This window comes from Chironomus tepperi, unplaced genomic scaffold (assembly GCF_022539635.2).
Source record: "Chironomus tepperi strain 1889 unplaced genomic scaffold, CSIRO-AGI_Ctep_v1 contig_123, whole genome shotgun sequence".
In the NCBI taxonomy this organism is placed as follows: domain Eukaryota; kingdom Metazoa; phylum Arthropoda; class Insecta; order Diptera; family Chironomidae; genus Chironomus; species Chironomus tepperi.
In genome coordinates this window covers 519,802-542,013 of record NW_027226245.1, presented here as the reverse complement: position 1 = coordinate 542,013, position 22,212 = coordinate 519,802, and the positions used below count along the sequence as shown (strand labels likewise).

General features: G+C 31.2%; 1 protein-coding gene across 5 annotated transcripts in view; it reads left to right on the top strand.

Annotated features, from left to right (window-relative positions):
* LOC139087513 (uncharacterized) overlaps window positions 1-16,935 on the top strand; it is a 51,733-nt gene extending 34,798 nt beyond the window's left edge. For 4 of the 5 annotated variants that reach the window (XM_070636348.1, XM_070636345.1, XM_070636347.1 and 1 more), the window contains exons 6-9: window positions 2,206-2,339; window positions 10,469-10,591; window positions 12,449-12,638; window positions 14,777-16,935. In XM_070636348.1, coding sequence (XP_070492449.1) covers window positions 2,206-2,339; window positions 10,469-10,591; window positions 12,449-12,638; window positions 14,777-14,940 — 611 coding nt within the window. In that variant the 3' untranslated portion in view covers window positions 14,941-16,935. The remainder of the gene's footprint in view (window positions 1-2,205; window positions 2,340-10,468; window positions 10,592-12,448; window positions 12,639-14,776) is intronic. The other variant, XM_070636349.1, reaches the window with a different exon arrangement.
* The last annotated feature ends 5,277 nt before the right edge of the window (window positions 16,936-22,212 follow it).

Genomic DNA, 22,212 nt, shown 5'->3' with positions numbered 1-22,212 from the left:
GAATCCCGGTTTCAATCTCGTTCTCAAAAGTTTGTCTAAACCGAGAATTTTAAAAAACAGAGCTCGAAATCAACTCGGATTTGTATGGAAAAGTTGATTCGAGTTGGCTCGATTCAGTACAAAATGAAAGTCGACTTCGAGCTCTGCTGTAAAATGTACATTAAGATATCAATGCTTACACATCGACTCGCAAGCTCAGACATCAACCAGTGACAGACTTTTCGCAATTAGTAAATTTCCACTAACCATTCTTGACAATATCTCATTTTATTACATAATAAAAGTCAACTAATCTAATAAATGGATCTACAAAAATTTCAATCAAGCTAATTCCACATTCATACACATTATAAAGTTCACAATAAAAAAAATTCTCCATTTTTTCTTGTTTGTTTTTCACTCTTTTTTTTATTATTTCACATTATTTCATTCTGTATTAAGCACTGTTTCACAACTCTCTTGGTGCCAGTGTCGTGGAAAATGTTTTTATACAAAATAATAATATGAAACTGGGAGAGAGTAGGAGTAAAAAAAAATAGTGAATGAAAACTTTCCATCGTTCTTTATGCTTCGTTAAAAACAATAACATTGGATGAATAAATAAAAATGCAATGCAATTTTTTTACTGTATGTATGAAAAAAATTTGCAAAAGAACTTGTTATTAGCGCATTCGTTATAAGTGACTTTAGCGCATTTTTGTCCTAGGGATCAGTAATTGATTAATAGATCAGTTTCCGACACATAAAATGAGATCCAGTAGAATTTAGTTCACTTTCCGACCAACAAAACAAGATCCAGTAAATTCCAAGTCACCATACTAGAAATTGAACAATTTCATCATTTAACGGATTTTCTTAACTCAAACCTCATAACGGTTAAGACAAATTCAAATTTTCTTCTGTGAAACACTGTAAAAACATCGAAAAACACTGTAAAACTCTGTAAAACAATGAAAACTCGCACTGTTTTTCTAAATGAAAAATTGTTAGTTATAGTATTTATTCGTGGTTTGAAACTTTAAAATAACCAGCAACGCAATAACTTTCTGGAACTAAGTTAATGCAAAAAAAATGAAATTTCACATCTAGCCAAACGAACGATCGGGCTACTGAACATTGTGTCTTAAAAATGCGCTAAAAAATGGAAACTTTTTTTTTCTTCCAACCCCAACCTTTATGCTGTGAATTAATCTGCTGTTGCACAATGATATCCACTTTAGAGGTTTTCGTGCGAAAGGTTGTCGTGATGCAATTATGAGGGATTTATGATATCATGATATCATGCCTTTTGATTTGTTGGCAAATTGCATTCCCTACTTGCCAGGATTAAAAAGAAAAAAAGTCAGTCAATGATGTTATCAGCTTTGAATAAACGAAAAACTTTTTTTTTTATTTTTTTGCTTCAGTCTCTGTGATGAAAAAAGGTTTTCATTGATTTGTCGGATTAAGTTGTTAGAAATTGAGAAGTACAAAAATAAAATAGTTTTGTATGTTTTTAATACGGATAATCTATGAGATATTGACAGATGACATTTTTAATGCGGATAATGTCAATTTATTAATTTATTATTTGAATGTTTGCTAAAAATGGGAATTTTTTTGGTTTGATTTGAGGTTATGATAGAGTTTGTAGTTAATTTAAGTCAAATTCTATTGCTTTTGACTTTAAGTCATCTTGAAACAATCCCAAATAACACAAATAGGTTAATAAATTGACAATCCTGCCCAAAGTCAGCGTAACTGTGACTTGTGGTCGGATTCGGCTCAAATCCGGCCATATGTCAGAGTCTGATTAGCCTAGTACCGGATTTTGAATCGATTATCCGACTTGTGGTATTCAGGCATGTTGATTCGCATCTTTTGCAACTGACTAACTTCTATCTTTGGGTTATTGTCTTTGGCAATGTCGTGAACATTGTGTAAGTAGTTGTCATAACGACAACACTCTCTATATAATGATTGAGAGATCTGTATCGGCTAGGAATCGAACCAATGTACTCTCAAAACAGTGATACAGAAATTTGGTCTATTGCCTAACCACTTGACCAAAGCGGCCTTAGTCTTACATTGCCAAATTCTCCAATACATATATGACTCGATACCCCAAATTTCACCCCGCTCATACACCACAATTACCATTTTGAGTTCACAAAATAAAATCCAAAATTAAATTTAAATCACTAAAATGTTCCTTTCAATTCACAGAAGTGCCACACCAATCACCACAAATACTAGGAATCAGATCACGTTACAAACCAGGCGACATAATTCGAGGGAATTGTACAGCAAAATATTCTCGACCAGCAGCTAATTTAACATGGACGATTAATGATGTACCCGTAAGTAATATTATAAGAATTGTGCAGTCACGAAGAACAACTTTTTTTTTTATATTTTGTTGGCATCACATCAAAAACGGGCTTTTTTTCTTGACATCGCTTTGTGTATGTTAAACTAGTCGGAAAATTTATGTAGTATTATTCATAGTTCATACATCAATTACTTCGTCGACGAATGGATAAAAATAGAGAGAGAAAAATTTTCTGCTAAATCATTTTACGCCAATGGCATTAAAGTTTAGCATTTTGTTGGCAAATGTTTTTTGTGTTGACTTTATGGTTTTGAGGGAGATGATGAGTTAAAGTGGCTTATTGTCTGAAGCTGTTTAAGAAAGTAAATGAATGAACTTTAAGATAAAGAAAAACTCCCGCATTTTAAGGTTCAAGTCTAAAAATTCATTAAAACATTCAATGAACCTTCACAATGCTACATTAAATTCTAATAATATGAACAATGAGTTTTCCTTGCCGTCCAAAAATAAAACCTCATAATTTTCCACTCAGAACTCAAATGCTAAACAACCTTCCGCATTATTTTCCACTGATTTGAATTTCAAAAGCTTCTTTCAAATAAAAAAAAGTGCGCCATAGTCATTGACAAATTTTCCATGTTTCTTTCTCTTTTCAATATTATTTGCGTGTTTTTTTGGAATGTAGCAATGAATGTTGGCACTTTGGGTATTGGGCTACTTGAATAGCACAAGTCGATTTATCGTTCCAAAAATGCAGCAGTAATCACGATTATAGATATATTTGCTGATTTGTGTAATTCGGACTAGTTTGTTTGTCTGCTAAATGCATTAAGTTGAGGATTTGACAGTGTCCCCAGGAAGACGAGACTTTGGTTTCGAGTCGGATTCGACAAAATCCGTCCCAATGCTAGAGTTAGCCTACGAATATCATCCGATTTGGAGCAATTTAAAGTCAAATTTTAATTAATTTTGGTTCATCTGATTGGAATTGGTCGCAATTTTCTGAGTCTTGAAGTAGAATTTTGGCCAAATTCTATGCTAAAATTTGACAATTTTGAACTCAATCATTCCTAGGAGCTCCTTTATATTTGATAAAATTTGGATGCAAGTTCATCAATTTAAATTTGCATTCTTCAATTTTTCCCCGGAATTTTCCAACAAAATGCGCTTTAAACACCCTTAAATTCAACCATACTTACTCCCATCTCACTCTCCATCTCTCTCCATCATCAATTTTTTTAACCACTTACTTTTTAGTCATTATGAAGTTACAACATTGTGAAAAATTAACGATCTGATAAGAGGTTCCATTCTCTCTCTCTTTTTCTCCCCTCATAACTTATAACAAACAATACATGAAATATATTTTTTTTATGAAATTCATTGTGTTTAATGAGAAAAATGGGCACACACCAAAAAAAAAAGGAATCATGCTATTTGCCATGTATTATTGAAATTTCAGTCACTTATTGTTTAAATAGTCAGCGGCATTAACATAAACACTTTTCCGCATTTAAGGTTCTTTTTATGCAATGAAATTGAAATTTAAATTCTTGTTCATTTCACCGACGATAGACGACTCATTAGTGCCTTTTTTTCTCCTATTTTCCTGGGGTTATGCATGTGAAAGCGCAAAAATCAATCAAATTGATGTTTCAATGTTAAAAAACGTTTTTACAACTGATTTTCAATTGAATGAGTAGATAAAGTTTTCTGAACAATTTTTCATCTCATCTCACGTTCTTTCTTTCTGTTTGAATTGTTACACTGCATCAGCAACTTTGAATTGTGGTAAGCTTTTAAAAGCGGTTTTGTATGGAAAAATGTTCAGTTGTATGTTCATTTTTTGATGGGTTGACTGAGTTTTTTTTAATTTAAAATTTTCACTTTGTGAGTAATTTACTGAGTAGATTGAGGATGAAATAAATGTTTTTAAAGTGCTGACTTTTTGGGGGGAGTTGATGGATGGGGTAAGATAAATATTTATGATTACTTGAAATTGGTTTTTCGATAAAATTCATTAGATTGAGGTTTGGTAATTATTGAAGGGTTTAGAATCATAAATTAAGGATTAATTTGACTTTTTCTTCTTAATAATTGAAGCCAGAACTTCAAATTTACTTGAAAATTGCATAAAATTAGGTCGACTCAAATCGACTTTTCCATACAAAATCAAAATCAACTTCGAGTTCTGAACAAACCTAATTTAAAGTAAATTCATTCACAAATGTCTTTAAAATTTTAAAATTAACTTCCAAATTCCTCGCAACGCAAAATTTTAAATAAATTCTTTACAATTATAAAAGTAAAAAACATTCTTAAGGAATAAAAAGTTAGCTTCAAAAAAGTTTTGTATCCGATTATATAAAAAGTCAAGGAATTCAGGCTTCTTACTCTATTTAGTAGAATAAATTCTTAAGATATTTATAAATGCATAATTCAAATAACGAGAAATACTTTTTAATGAAGATAGAGGAGAAGTTTAATAGAATGCAACAAAAGTTAAAGTTTAATGTAGTTCAATGGAAAAATATTTTGATGTAGAATTTTTCAATGCATTTGAGACTCGACTTAAGCCCGGGCTGTGCATGCGAGGAAATTGAATTTAGATGCACAACAAGCTGCTTGAATATTTTTTATTTATTTTAAGACATGAATTGCAACATTGAATCACTTACTTCCTGCTTCGTTGATCATACAGATTAATTTCGGTCAATGACCTCCTGTGGATCTTTCCTAAAGCTGACTCGGCTGCTAGCTGCAGTCTGTCAATTAACAATTCCAATTCCATCTCCATGGAAAGCATTTCTTGTTTAATTTTTGGGCATTCTTCATGAGTATTGAATTTGAGGAATTTTCTCCTTAAACCAGTGTTTGGCAAGAATCTCAGGTCTGCATTTTTTGGATTTTAGATGCGTAGGCCTGCAGGTTACCGAGTGTTCTGCTGAGTTTGAACCACATGACGTGTGATGTTTAATCCAAAGTGTGTCGTGACACAAAAATGTTTGAACAAAACTGATTTAAACTCTAAGATGGCTTTTGAAAGCTTACTTAGAGGGAAGGGGCAAGAATTTGCAATTTTGTTAGAGACACTTCTTACTTCTTTACTGGAGCCATGTTCCGATATGGAGCGTAGGTTTCTACAAAAGTCTTTCCATCTGACTCTATTGCTGGCCTTATCATAAAGTTTATACTAATTATCCATTTTTGCATCTAACTGACATTCTCTTATAATCATCCTACACCATATTGCTGCCACTTCACATCCAGTCTACTTCATTTCTCGGGATCACTTAATCATGATGAGTTCCTCTCAATATTCATTAAAAAATAAACTGATAGGAAAAAAACTTTCTTGATAGATTCAGTAGCTGAATAGAATTGAACACAAAAATTCTCATGAATGCATCTCATTAGCATTATTGCAAAAAATCTATATTATCAAATACCTTTAAAAATCAATGTCTGTTTAACTCAAATAAAATTTGAATTCCACATTTTAACATCCACAAATGTTTCAACATTTACCAAAAATCAAAATTAATGACCTATTTATTATCAAATGGTACCATTGAGAATTTTCAATTTTTGGGCATAAAATTAAAATAATGAAAATCGATATTTAATAGTTAGAGAATATTTAAGCGTATATACACAAATTATGAATGAAATAAATTCAAAATGACCACACATAAATAGCATATTAAAAGCATTTTATGCTCATTCAAAAGGAAAATAATTTTTCAATAAATGGATTTTTAAGCAGCTCATTTTATGATATTAATAAATAATTTTCCATCTTTCTGAATGTGCACTAAATGCAGACATTACAAAACATAATTTACAAAACATTTACATTAGCAAAATTTTTTTTTTCCATTTGAATGGCGAGCAATAAAAATTCCATATTTAGCTGAACAATTAATCATAAAAATAAAAAGTTTTTTTATTTCTTTATTCTCTTCTTTTATGTTATTTATAATCGACAACAATAACTAAATGCCATTTTTATGGAAATCTATTAAAATTAAATGTGCCTTTTCTTCTTTTTGAGCCAAGTTTTTTTTGTTGTTACTTGAGGATATTTTTATGGTCATCAATTTGGCTTTATTCAGACAAGTCATGTTTTGGGTAATCAGGCAAAGTTTTTTTTGTGCATTTTTTAGTTAAATTGTTGGAATAAATTTGAGCTTCATTTGAGCATATTATTGGAATGTTGTTGCTAAGACTGTTCAGAAGTCTTGGTAATAGCTACTAATTATTGGTAAGAATTATGCACTAGAGAACAGATCAATTTACGGATTAGGATCATGCTTTCTTACACATTATGACTTCTATCTTGGGCTCATCCAAAACTGTAAACCTGCAGACAAAAAACGCAGTCCTGCAGCCTTGGACGTACTATATGGGACAGTCGAAAACTGCAGGCTTGCGCATCTAAATACAGGAAATGCAGAGCCTGCAGGTTATTTGCCAAACCCTATTCTATCAATAATAAGGGTTTTTGAGATGGAGACAAGACTTCAATCTCAAAATTTGTTGAGATCGAGACTTAAAAATATAACTTTGCAGTTTTTATCTCGGTTCAAGCTTCGGTCTCGTTCTCCAAAATTGGTGAAATCCGATACTTCGGGAAGTCCTAACTTCCAATGCAACAATAATCTCGATCTGAGATTTGATAATTATTCAAATTTCAAGCACCGATCTTGCAATTTGTTGATTTGAGTGTTTGCTCAATTTTTCTGGGTTTAATGATCAATTGTGATCCATTGCTGCGGCCTAGGAACGTCATGACGATTTGATATCAAGTCCTCGGCAAATCCGGCTTAACATCGGTCTGTTTCTGCATATTATCCAAGTATGCTTTATAAACCTGCATCATCATTACAGTCAACCAATAAATGCGCCATAAAATACCCCGAAAAAAAATGCCATAACAATTCCATTTACAACTACCGTATTCATCCTGCCTCATTTTACATTTATACAAGAAATGGAATTTTTATTTTTATTCATTTCATCTTTGTAGTAGCAGCAGCATTAATGCGATATTCTTTTCTCATTTTTTAGTTATGAATGTTATGGAATTCAACTCATGGAATGAAGAAAAAAGTGAGAGAGTGAGAGAGATAGCTCATAACATTTTTCATTCAACATAATTGCTTTCAATTTAAAAAATATTATCATTTTCTTGTTGCAAAAATAAGGGAAAATGAGATGGAAATATTTCAAAAAAATATAATAAATTTATTTTTTTTTCCTTCTGTGCTCCCTCATTACGAATCCATGAATGTATAAAAGGCTGAAGATTTTTTTTTTTTTTGCCATCATCATTTTACTGATGAGCTAAAGAAGATGGGAAGAAAGAGTCGAATGGGGATGATCAAAAAGCTATCATGTACTTTAGTAATAACTTATTGTGTCTATATGAATAGAAAAAAGGATTGAGAAAGGAATTTAGAGTTTATTGGGAAGATGGAGACTTTTTAATGGGAATTGAGATTTTTTAGAAGGAATTCTGGAGATGGGATAGTGGTAAATGGAGAAAGGATGGCATGATTAAGTAATATAGTTCGATTTAGGACTTTTAAATGGTCATTTATGAAGTTCTGCTGAATTATGAGAATTATTTCATTTTTATGTTTTAAACCCGAACGGTACAATTCGTTGAACCGCATTTTTCATCGTAAAATAGGTCAAAATTCATTGTCCCGGTACTTTCGGGACAACATCACGTCCCGAAAGCACCGGGACAATAGATTTTGACCTAGGACACCTCTTATCGTTAATACGATGATGTAGAGGCGCCCTAGCGAATACTATATGCAGTTCAGATTAAGGAAACGTCAGCAAATTACGTAATTTAGCATTTATTAACCCTCTTAAGCTTTACCCAATTTCCAAACATTCCCAAGTTCCTTTGTTTTATATGACAACTGAATAACTCAATAATACCAAAGTTCACATACCCCACAGCCATATGATGTATCATTCATTTCATAAATGTTATCATCCTCGTTGATAATTCAGACAAATCGAAGCTCCCAAGACGAATTATTTTATCTACCTTTAATCGGTACATTGACAAAAAAATAAGAAAGAGGGGAAGTCTTAATCTTTTTATTCTAAAGTACACAGACATACACATACACTTAGTCATCTATACTTATCTACATGTGAGCAAATATTTATCTTTTCCCACAAAAAGAAAATGGTACGATTGAAATGTCTCTGTTACTCATGTTTATAAATTTATTTTATATATTCCAGTGTCAGGGGTGTAGCTGGAATGTTTCTTTGGATGTTTTATGCAATTTTGAAGGATTTTGGAATTTTTTAGAAGGAAAAGTGAAAAGCAGAGAGTTTGAAATCGACTCGAATTTAAGATGAAGTCGATTTGAGTTGAATCAACTAAAATCTGAGTTGATTTCCAGCTCTGGACAAGCTATACCTCAATAAAATCACTTGCCACTAGGGTTTCTGGAAGTCTCGGCTTAGACGAGTATTCTTGACTGAGACAAGGAAGTCTTGATCTCTACCTTGAGTCTGAGAAGTCTTGATCTCGGTCTCGAGACTGGGAAGCCTTAGTCTCGGTCTCTAAACTAAGAATTCTATGTCTCAGCCTCAAAAACACTTTCTTCCCCCTCAAAAATCTCCAAAATCCCCTTCTGCTCCATATTATACGTTTATACGATTATTCACATATGTCTGTATATACTCGACATATATAATATGTGTGTTAAAGAAGAAAAAAAGGAGAAAATTTACTAATGGAATGGGTGGGACAAGTTACATGTTATGATAGCATATTGGTGAAAAACTTTCCAGAGTGTCTACGGAAAGCTTCTTTCACCGGAAGAGACTTTGCGGTTGAGGTTTTTGTGGCTCTTTTTTTTGGGGGGATTGAACAAAATAGCAAAAATAATAATAAGATGAAGAAGTAAACACGAATAATAATCAAAATGTTAATTATTAATTACAACTTAATCCTCTTACCACTTTTTTTTTGGGGCGAGCTCCTTCGTATTGTTTCCATTTAGGAGTGCTGGAAAATTGTAGCAAAATTTTTAATTTTAAGCTTAATAATGAAGATTTAACATTTGAAATAGCAGTGCAACTTTATATCCTGCTTATTTTCTGAACAATCTTTTAATTGAAATTTATTCATGTCTGGTTTGCAAATGGACTTATGAATCTGGTTAGATAGTAACAAATTATTTGGAAATAGCTGGAAAATTTAATTAAAAATTCATAAGCTGAAAGTGATTTTTGGGAATATTCAAGTAGGTTGTTATAGACTAGCCCTAACAGGCAAAAAGGTACCACTTTTAGGTACCGTAGTGGTATTTGTGTAATATGAAAGGATATTCTTTGTCTTTAGGGTTGACCCTAAATCCCCAATTAATACGCCCCTAGCAATGCGGCAAACTTTTGTCCTGGGAAAAAGTCTCATCAATTTTCTCAGATTTAATTGTGAAAATTTAATTAAATCGGTTAAGTTTTAATTGCTTACTTACTACAATCATGTTCCAATGTGTACTTTAGGCTACAACAAAAGACTTTCAATCTGTTGCTGGGTGTGTTGGCTCTGTTGTTCGGTCTGTTGGCTCTGTTGGCTCTGTTGCTGGGTGTGTTGGCTCTGTTGCTAGCTCTGTCACCTAGTTTGTATAAATTATCTGTCCACACATCACTGTTCTTCGCCAAGTAGCTTAAATTTCAATATTTTGAGGCTTCTCTGTGAAAAGTAGCTTAAAATGAATTTTTGAGATTTTTGGAATTTACAATTTATCACTCTAATTTAATTAAAATTTCATCATCGTACTAACTGCCTTAATTAATTCCAACATCATCATTGGTATAAATTTCATCAATAAATTGATTAATTAGCATGATTTAATCAACTGTTAATTGGATTATTGGTTCCTTCTGTTTTAACCTTTTCATTAATACTTACTCATAACTGCCAATCCGACTAATTAAACACAACAGCTCAAAGTTTTGCAGACAAAGTTGTTCTCGCCTAGAAAAAAAAAGAAAACTTTTCCGGCTTTATCGTGTTAAGCCATTAAATCATCATAAATTTATGATAAATGAAAAGTTTTTTTTTTTTGCTATATTTTTTTTATAACTATAAAACACACATATTTATCTTTTCAGGTATATCCACCAATAACCAAGCCACATAAACCACAAAAAAATCATAAAAATGAATTGGAAACATCGACTTTGGGTCTACACTTTGTTGTGAACAGTCAGCATTTTATAAATGGAAGACTTAAGGTAAAAATAAATTTTGTAATATAATTATCAGTATTTGTCTGTCATTCTGGTCTAAGCTCCGTCCTCCTTTTGTTTGAATAATTTTAGTAAAATTGAAGTTTTTTAAGTTCCGTCTCAGAAACCCAATTTGTAGGGTTTATAGATTTAAGTCCGTCATGCTTGACGGGATTGTACCCTAGTATTTCAATATTTCTGGAAGTTTCTTAAGTTCCATCTCAGAAACCCATTTTGTAGCGTTTATAGATTTATGCCCGTCATGCTTGACGGGTTTGTACCCTAGTATTGCAACATTATTGTTGTAAGTGTAAGTCGTGCCTCACTACATTCCTTATAGTTTCTCCTTTATACCTTTTTTAGCCTTTTCATCCATTATATCCAACTTCTTTTCTCTTTTTTTTTCATTCTCTTATATGTTTAACATTTTTTTGTGTAAAATTAATTGAATGGGAAAGTTTTTTTTTTGTGTAGCTTTTGTTGCTCTTTCCGTTTTCCATTCTTTATATTTTATTTCGGTTTCTTTTTGCCCCTTTTGTTGTTCTTTTATGTAGCAAATTTTTTTTATTTAATTAGGTTAAAATGGAGAGAATTTAACCACAATTTGACTTATTTGATTTTTTTTTTGTGTAGATTAATATTTAACTTTTGTGTTGGTTAAATAAAAAAAAGGGAAACGAATTGAAATATTAAGGTTCAAATTTGCTTGACTTACTTCAGGCAACATTGTGATAAAATTTTTTTGTGTGTAAAATTCAAAAGAAATTTATTTAAAAATATTTGATTTAAAGAAATTTAAATTAAGAATTTTGCTTCAGTCAGTTTCACATGTGAGAATTTTGTAGCTTTTCAGCTTTTCAGCAACGTTTAATTTGAATATTTCAATAATTTGACAATTTTAAGAAACCTAGTTCGAGGCTATTCCAATTTAAATTTAGATTTTATTCATGAATTATTCCCAAATAATTCAATTCTATTATTCTAATTGTTTTTGATTTCTGAAAATCCCCAACGGCACTTGCATGATACAGATTTCAATGCAATGTACTTTACATGTGTGTTACGGTATTTGTAAAACTAAGAATCATTGTCACATTGGCAGCACTCCATAAAATGATCGGTCTCTGGTGAAATCGAACCCACGTACTCACAGAAAAGTGATACAGACTTCCACTCAAATAATCACTCAGAGATGCCTTTCTCCCGCATTGTCAGATTAGCTATATGTTTATATGGCTCGATACCCTAGATTCCACTCTGCTCAGACACCACACGAACCACAGAAACCTAGATGAAGTGGCTTAAACAATGAAAAGTATTTAAATTATTGTATTCTGTACGATTGACCCCGAATCGTTAGGATTGAATATTCTTAAACCACCACGCCACTTCTGTTTCTTGATAAATCTTCAGAAATTACAAATTTTTTCAATCTAATTCTAATCTACAATCAACGTAATTTCTCTCCAAAACAAGCGCATTATTAATTAATTTGTAATTATTTCTTCAATACTTTCCATCCATCTTCAAAAACTTTTTTTCTTTATTCCATTTTTGTTCACCGTATTTATTTACCCTATCCACCTATAATAAGATCCTTTTCATTCAATTTTGTATCTCTTGTCGCTCGGTATAAAGGATCTATATGAATGTTCACTTCCATTTCTCTCACCATAATCATATCATGCTTCGTATCGCTTCTAGCATTGCAGCTTATACTATTACTTAAATTAATTAAATTTCTCTTGAAAAAAAAAAGAGAAAGAAACTAGAAAATAAAATTGTAAAATTAAATTAATTGTCCAATAGGGGAAAAAAGAGAAGAAAAAGTTTTAATTTCTGTTTCTGTTGCTGTTCTTATAGGTGAAGTGCATATCGAGAGTGCATGATGTTTACCAACAATCAAATGAACGATTTATTGAGGAGGAACGACCTCGTGTGACGAGTTTAGCATCATCGAATCACAATCATAATATAGGCTTATCATATAATTCATATAATCCAGATGACAATGAGATAGATGACAAGGATACGTACCTTGATAATATTAAAGGTAAGCGATGCTAAATTGATGATTTTTAATTGAATTTCAGGTTAGAATTGAAGCTGTCGAAGTTAACATCATTAATTAAGCCTTCATTAACTTCAAAATTTTAATTAAATTCAAGGAATATCAAGGCAAGACAAGAGACTCGATATTCTCTATTGTTTCCACAACAACATCAAAATTTTACCTCCTTTTGTTTACTTTTCAAATTGATGTTGAATAAATAACAACTGTAAGATGTATCATGCTCAATTAATTTTGAAGAATTTGTAAATGAAACTACTTGAAGTGATTCCTAATTTAATTAGTATAATCATCTCAATGTAAATATTTGACAGTGAAAGTTCCAAGACAAGATTAATTGGTTTTTAGGGTTTCGATTTCCTTTTTGATATTTTTTTTTGTATTTTTAAGAAATTATCTTAAATAATTTTTAGAAATTAACTTGGATGAATATTTTTGAGAATGTTGTCTAGAAGAACTTGTAGTTGACTTGAATTTTAAATGGAGACTAGTTGACTTTTTCATACAAAGTAGGAATCTGCTTCGAGTTGTGATCCAGAGGTGTATCCAATGGGGGTTGCACATCATGCAGCATGCAGATTCAAACTCAAACCCATTTTTAGAAAATATTCTTTAATTTGCAAGGGTTTTTCGAACCAAAACCCAAAAACTCTTCAATGTTTAGTGTTCTGCATCAATCCCGAGATTGGATTTTATGTAATCCCGGTATTCAGTACATTTTAATTCCGAGATCGGAAAACATAGCAACAAAGCTTCAGAACCCACACTTACCCCCTTCCCTATCACCTCATTCATGTTACGCCCTCAGCTTTAGTATTCGGTTTTCAAAACATATTACTTTGACATTTTTGATTGAATTGTGATTTGATTTCTTAAAGAATTACCTTGAGTTGAATTTTATTTTTAGATTTCGAGGTATAAATAAGACATTATTCATATTAAATCTTTATTTAGAGTTTTTTCTTCGTATGCATTCTATAAATAAACCAGGATTACCATTTGCCTTCACTTTTATCTAATTAAAGAACAATGTAATGAAATCAAGGATATCCTTAATTTAATAGCAAGAAATTAGTTCTTGACATAATCCTTTAAAGTCAAAGTGTATGCTCAGCTGTTCATGATTGAGCTAAGCAAACTCTAAACAGTAAAACTAAGTATGCTTTTTAATAATTATGGCAGTGTTGTCCATATTATGTGGCACCATTGTGCTACCAATATTATTTGGAAATGTCTTGAACCGAATGAGGTGTGTGGTTTCAGTCGAGCTTACCACCAAGGTGTTCCGTGACGCAAAGAAAGCTTGGACAACATTGAAATAGATGGAGATTGCATTAGTTGACAGAACCTAATATTACGTTACAATTAAAGATCAATTGGACATTAACTTGCCATGATTTAGTTAAAACGTATTTATGTCCACTCGGGTAATGTTACCAGAATTATAAAAATTCATTATCTCAACCTCCCAAATCCCAACTCTGCTCATTTCAACATTAACACTGACACTTTCAACCTCAAAAATTCAATCAACTTACTCTCAATTAACATAATTATATTCAAGAATAATTACGGTTCATTAAGTTGAATCAAATCTGTCAGCAGTCTCTATTAAATTCGACAAATTAATGAAGCAATCATTTCAAAAAGCATGAATAAAATTAAGAATTCACAAAAAAAAAGACAATTTCATGAGAATTTTTCATTAAATTATCACAAAAAAAAAGAATTTAATTCGTAATTTCTTTATTGCTTGTTTCACCGTTTTGAAGGTCATATCTTAAGGACATAAAATTGTCCTTCCATTTAATAAAATTCCATTAAGTGAACAGCCTGAGCATAAAGAAATGACTGGTCTACCTGGGAATATTACCGTACCATTTCTCATTTAATTTAAGTGGAATTGATTTCAAGATAATTTAATTTTCTGTTATTATTACATTAATGGAGGACTTAAGCATGTCACGCTCATTCATTGTCCATCCTGTCCTGAATGTGAGACTTTACGTCCTTCAAAGTATCACACGCACATGTCGTATTAAAGAAGGACTTAATTTATAAATATATATAAAATTAATACATATGAAGGTCTTGTACATTTTTTCTAATTAATTTGAAAGATTTTCTCTTTTCATTTGGAACAGGCGACGCCTCGTCTCTCAATGCTGGCTCATTACAAACATGCCATTCATCGTTAGTCATTTTAACAATTTCCACATCACTTCTTCTCTTCAATTATCTCTTCAAATTCAATTATGCTCTTGTAAGACTCAACTCATCGTGATCGCATTAAAGATATATATATACATCTACTATATAGCTACCCCCAATGTGTCTGTGTGTGTAAATGATGAAAAAAAGGACGACAACGATAGCAAGCAACAAAACTCACCCCGCAGGAAGAGAATGAGGATGGATATATACTGTATTTAGGTGCGAGACCGTAGCGAATCATCATGTAGCGCCGCTTTCTTTTTTTCTATGTGTCGTGTATCGATGACTTGCTCCTTCTCAACAATTTAACATGATACTTAACAATCATCGATGAGGAACTTTTTTTTTCACTTCCTCTCAATCTATTCTATTTCTTCTAACATAAAAACACATTGCTGTTTCTCTATCCCCATTTCCACCCTACTCGAAATCACTCTTTCTCTATCATTATTCAATCTCTAGTTAACCTATACTCTGTAAATATTGAACCCAAAGTGAAAAAGGAAGTTTTTTCTTTCTTTCTTTCTTTCATTGTCGGCTCTTCTCTCGATGACAATTCACGCGATGCTTTTGATAGGCATAGGCATGAAAATTTCATAGACATGACTCTTGTTTCTGGTTTGTTTCATGTGATTGGAGTGTTTGGAGATTTTTTGTCACATGGAATTTTAGATGGAAATGTCTGAAATGGAAGTTTTGAATTTGACAAATTAGAGATTTTGTGACACTTTTTAATATTTTGAGAGGAATTTAAAGTTTTGACAATGTTTTGTCAAGCCAAACTTATTTTAGTGTTTCTCAAAAAATTTATTGTAACACATTTGACGATTTCGACGTCATATCAATGTGTATCAACATACTGTCATGACGGTTTTGTGACACGCCTGACGGTTTCGACGTTTTATCAGTCTGTTGCAACTCTTATATGATTTCTAACGTCAAGTTTGTCACTACTGATGTCATATGAGTATTGAGACACGTCTGGCGGTTTCAAAGCAATGTCAGTGTTGCGACACATCGATATGATGTCGAAACAGTCAGATGTGTCACATCTGATGTCATTTGAACGTTTTGACACACCTGACAGTTTAAACGTCATATCAGTGTTACAATGCATTGAAATGATGTCGAAACCGTAAGATGTGTCACGGAACGCATAGCAACATATTAAATTTACACTAAATATGTGGATGACACAAGAAAAAGGTTGAGAAACACTGCTTTAATGTGTCGCCCTAATTAACACTTGATAAGTAGTCTATTGAAGAGGACAGTGGTCTATCGAATCCTCACCTTTAAACAGAGAGCAGCATTCAATGCCTGCGACTCCTAATTTGACTTGATCTAAAAATGAGCTTTTTAATTGACATTTCTAGACCAAAAAAATTATTTTCAAGTTTTTTCCTGAATTCCTAGATTAATTTAATCCCTGTGAGAAGAGCTGCACGCACACAAACACTTAAAAAAATACTACAAAAAAAATTCTGTCAAATCTTTATCTAGAAAATTTTTGACTTAAAAACTTGTTTTCTCATGCATACCAAAATTGTGCATAGAGTATAAAAAAATATTGAGAAGATGTATATTCATTGATAAAAAAAAAAAAAAAAGCCTATATATAAAGAAAAAATCACATTACATTAAAAAAGATATAAAAAAAAGACATTTAAGCCTTTAAGTCAGTCATGATAATTGCCACAAAAAAAAAGATTCTCTTTTTATATAATTTTGTATATAAGTTTTAATATATTAAGAAAAAAATGAAAAGATGTTTAGTGAAAAAAAAGTTGAAAAATTTCTGCATGAAAAAGGAAATTAAATAAGTTTATATTTTTTTTCTGTTTTTAATTAGCATAAGGAGAGAATTTTTTATATATAACAGGGACTAAAACTGAGTTTAACTTGCAGGTGGTGAGTGGATTTTTGGAAATGAAATTTTTGTGTATTTGGGTGATTTTGAGTTTTCTAGAGCAAAATTGTAAAATGAGCAAAATTTTGAGAATTTAATTTTGAAAAAGTAACAGTTAAAAAATATTTGAAGTTAGTATTATTCAAAAAAATTTTTAAAAAATGGTCAAATTTATTTTAAAATTAACGCTCACTAGAATTTTAAATAATTTGCAATAATGGAAAATTTTAAAAAATTAACGGTCAAATTTTGAAAAAAATAACAGAAATTATAATTTTGAAAGATTAATTTTGGAGGATTAAATGTTAAATTTTAATAAAATTCCAGATAAACAACTCAATTTTAATTTCAATTCAAACATTTAATTCCCAAAAAATGAGTCTAAATTCAAACAAAAACTTCGAGGTTCACCTCAACAACCTCTAAACTCAAATCTAAAACCATTTGTCTCGTTATTTAATTCTCAAAACTCAACACCTTTACAAAAACTTTTCATTCCTAAAAACCGCTCAACAAATGAATGCCTTGCAGCTTAAAGTTTCTCATGAAAAAAAATATACATAATTGCCAACTTTTTATCTCGACGACAGTGATAATGAATGAACATGAAAACTTTAAAACTGGATTTTTTTAAAAAGAATCCAATTAAAATTGTGAATAAATTTATGCAAAAACTGAGTCATTTAAAGCTGCAATGATGTTCAACTGGAACCGAATTCAACAAACCCTTAAATGATTAAAATTAAATAAATTAAATAGTAAAAGAATGAAGCAGAGTTGCAAATCAGGCACCTGTGACAGGCAAAAACCTTACAAATTCTTGATAATTTGTAAGAAAAACCCTACAAATGCCTGTTTTGCAACTCTGGAATGAAGACAAAAAAAGTCACAAGAAATGAACAAAAATGCAGAAATTTATTATGAATGATTGTGTAGGGTAAAAAATGTAATTTTTGGTCACTTTTTTTTTGGTCATTTTTGAAAAAGGTATTTCCAAGCATTTTCAGACCATAGTTTGTATAGAAGAGTCGTGAAAAATCAGAAAATAAGAACTTCTGCATTAAAACTTTTGACTATTGGTCTTCCTGTAGCTTAAAATTTCCAAAAGAAAAACTTGGAAAAATGACCAAAATTTGGCCTTTTTTTGTTACAGCCGCTTGCGCTAAAGGATTTGATTTTCATAAAGTAATAAGTACCCAAAAAGTTGCCTTTCACATGTATCTATCATTCCTCATAATAATCTTTTCAAATGAATGAAGCACTTGTAAAATAAAAATTAATGATGACAAAAAAAGGACCCATTTTCAAATAAAATTTTTGGAAATCAAAGAAAAATGTAATTTTTGGTCACTTTTTTCGCAGGATGCATTGAAAAATTTGGCAAGGAAAAAAATAATTCTTATGGTCACTTTTTACAAAAGTAAGCGATGAAAGTTTTTTGACTTTTATGGCAACTCATCTTAATTGAAAACAAGGGTGCAGAACTGATCGGTTCTGAAGTCTTATGACTGTATGTAATAGAATTTAAATCATTCATTAAACTTTTGCAAAAATTCCTTCCATACAAATTTTTCAATGCATCCTGCGACGAAAAAGTGACCAAAAATTTTTTTTTGATCCATAAATTACATCGATTTGACGCCTGAATTACATTTGACTTTGATCGTTGGTATTCTCGGAATGACAAGTAAATAAATTCTGAATTTTTTTATGGTGAAAATATCTACAATATATGATGGTAACCACTTTCGAACCCGGGAGCAGCAAATTCAACATCAACTTTCGTGACCAAAACCTGAAAAATGACCAATCAAAGCACTTTTGCTTCTACCCTGAGTTCTGACTAAAATTAGTCAACTTATCATTTAAGAGCAAATTCTGAAGGACTTCTATGGAATCTAGATACCATAAAATTGCACGGAGATGACATGTGAGATTTATTAAATTAATAAATGAATTTTCTGAACATATATAAAAATTATTTTGACAGAAAAACAAAAAAATAAAAATTGTAAAATAAAAATTAATGATGAAAAAAAAAAGGAATGAAAAATAAAAACAAGGAAATAAAGAAGAAGAGATTTGTTTTCGCATATTCGGCAATAATTCTTATTTATTTTTTCAGAGTAATGAAAGTTTTTTGACTTTTATGGCAAGCTCACGATGAATTAAAAAACATTTTTTTACTGTTTTCCGATTCTATTTTTTTTATATTGAATGTGAAAATGTGAAATAAACATAATTAACATGTCGAATGTATTCAGACATTTGAAAATGTGATTAAAATTCATCGGAAAAATGATGACAACAAATGTATGTGTTGGATGTTATGCGGATGTGTGGATGAGAAATAAAAAAAAAAAGTAAAGGCACGATATCATTTCAAATGATTCGTGCGTTTTTTGTCACGTTAAAGTATGGGAATAGGATTGAATGGAATTAAAAAATTATGGAAATTCTTTCAAAGGAAAATTCTCTTTTTTTGACGAGTGGAATAAGCGTGGGATTGGAAGGGATTTTTAAAAAACATTATTTTAGAGGTTTTGAATTGCTTTTTTTTTATATCTTAAAATAGATTATGCAATTTTTGATTCAAGAGAAGCTGGACAATGAGGTGGCAAATTCTAAAATTAGACATGATTAGTGTGTTGAAGATTAGCGAAACAGAGTTAGATGGAAAGCCTTTTGACCTTTGTTTCACATAAGAAGAATAATTTGTTCGATCGGCATCGCGACGAACCGTATGGGAATAGGATTGAATGGAATTAAAAAATTATGGAAATTCTTTCAAAGGAAAATTCTCTTTATTTTTGGTGAGTGGAATAAGCGTGGGATTGGAAGGGATTTTTATGAGTTATTTTAGAGATTTTGAATTGCTTTTTTGTTGGTCTTAAAATAGATTAGGCAATTTTTGGTTCAAGAGAAGCTGGACAATGAGGTGACAAATTCTAAAATTTGAGTTTTCCGAGAGCTGAAATCGACTCAAATTTTATCGAATTTAAGTCAAATCAACTTGAGCCGACTTTTCTATACAAAATTCGAGTGAACTTCGAGCTTCTTTGTGCTGTCCGAGATGTAAGTTGGGTAAGTGTCATATCCTGACTGTATCCATATCGCAAGTGTCATATCCATATCATGGCCTATCGTATCATATTGCTGTGAGAATTAAGAAAATCTAGTCTAAGGCCCCAACGAAGTAGTTTAAAGAAGAAGATTAAATGAAAGTCCAGATAAAATAATCATCAAAACAGCAAATTTCATCACCGATTTTTAAATTTATAAAATAGTACCAGACCACTGCACCACCGAGCCACCTCTCATAACTTTCACAATTTCATAAAAAAGCACCCAAAAAAATTGTTCATCCTAAAGCCACCACAGATATGAAAAAGCGCATCAAAATGATGCAAAAACAGAAAAAAGCATCATTCTTTAAAATAATTTTTGTTCATCCACAAATCGAATGTGAGAAAATTCCTGAAGGATATGTGAGAAAAAAGTTTATTCGATTGCCGAATTTTTATTTTTTTATTTTTGTGTTGTTTATTTCTCACACACGACTGTGCAGCTATATCGATGTTGTTTGAACTTTTTTTTTTCCATTCTCAAAATATTTGTTTTGAATTTTTTTGTTCCTCCCCAATTTCTGTGTGCTTTTTTCCGGCTCTCCTCTCTCTTTGATGTGTGAAATTTTTTTGTATTTTGAAACAAAAAAAAAACTTTTTTAAAATTCCTTTGTGTCTATTATTTCAGTTTTTTAGTGCTTTTAAAATTAAATTTCTACAGTTTTTTTACCTCTAGATTTTGTGTTGTTTCTGTGTGAATGCTCGCTAAAACCAGAGTATAAACTAAAAATAGTTCAATTGAATAAAAAGGAGGAAATTTAAATTTTGGGTTTTTAACTGAAACTCTTTAAGGTTTAGAGTTGATTTGGAAATTTTGAGGATTTAAAGGTATTTAAAAGAGAGTTTACAAATTTGAAAAGATCAACAGGATCTCAAATTTAGAGATTTTTTAATCAAAATGTACGAAATGTACTAAACAAAATAAACAAACTTTTAAAAACTGAGCAAAATTTATCAAAAACTGAGCAAAATTGAACAAAAATTGAGCAAAGTTGAAGAAACTTTAAGTAAATTTGATCAAAAACTGAACAAAACTGAGCAAAATTCAACGAAGATTGAATAAAAACTGAGAAAATATGAGCAAAAACTCCTTAAAAATCAACAAAATTTACAATCCACCTTTAACCAATTTCCCTACAAAATTAAAATACTTAACATCTTTCCCTACATTCCACTTAAAAACCTCTCCTAATATCCACAGACAATAACCACGAAAAAAAACTCCAAAGCTATTATTGAATTTTAATCCTACGATTCGCACGCAAAAATTTAATTGGCATAAAAATTGCACAATGGCGATTAAAATCCACTTTTTATGAGAGCGAAAAAATTGAAGTACTAAAAAAAATGAAAAAAATTGCATGGAAAATGCCATAGCGAAACAAGCTACGATTGAAAAGTAAACAATTGATTCATTGTCCCTATAGCTAGTAATGCTTTATGGAAAAAATCCATTTTTTCCTGTGTTTGTGGACTCTCGTACTCAAAGTCTACTCTATCAATTATACACAATTTTTTTTTTTTGTTGCATGCTGTTTGAAGAGGGAAAATAATATTTAAATTGGTGAGGAATGTGACGATAATTTGAGGTTAGGTTGTGGCGCATTTTATTGGAATTTTTAATAAATTCATTTCGTTTTTCTTTAAAGAAAGGATTTAAGAATTATTATTAGAGCTTTAGATTTCTAGTATAGATTGGCGAGCCTATTAGGTAACGGTAATGACATAGTCATGATAATTTGCATACTTATTGCTAGCAGAGTTAGAAATCAGCTGTCTTCGTCCATTTATAGACTCTTACAATCGACAGGCAAGAAACTCCGCCAATGTCAGGACTCGGCTAGCTGCCGGTAGTAAGTATCAACGGGCTTTTGTCAATTGCCAACTCTGATTGTTATACATGACATATCCTAACCCAAGCAACACAAAGAAGACAATCATAGCCATTTAAAATACATATAGCATCTTCCCAAACGGCCCACGCATAGAAAAGGCGAAAAATGCTAGTCAGGTCGACGTGACTCTTCTTCAGCTGTTCTACGCGTGGGCGTTTTGGATTATTTGAACACTCTCAAGCTTTTAAGTGACTACCACATGAAATATTGTGTCAATTGAGCACAGAGTTGATCGGAAATATATTTTAATCTACTCTAAATTCAAAGTAAAGTTCGGACAGTATGTCCCTTATACCAACACTTGTCGGAAAATGAAAAAAACTTTGTTGGAGCTTGAACGTCCATAAAGACGCCTCCGATGCTACTTGATCATTTACAGCATTTAAGCGACTTTCATATGAAGGTTAGTGCGG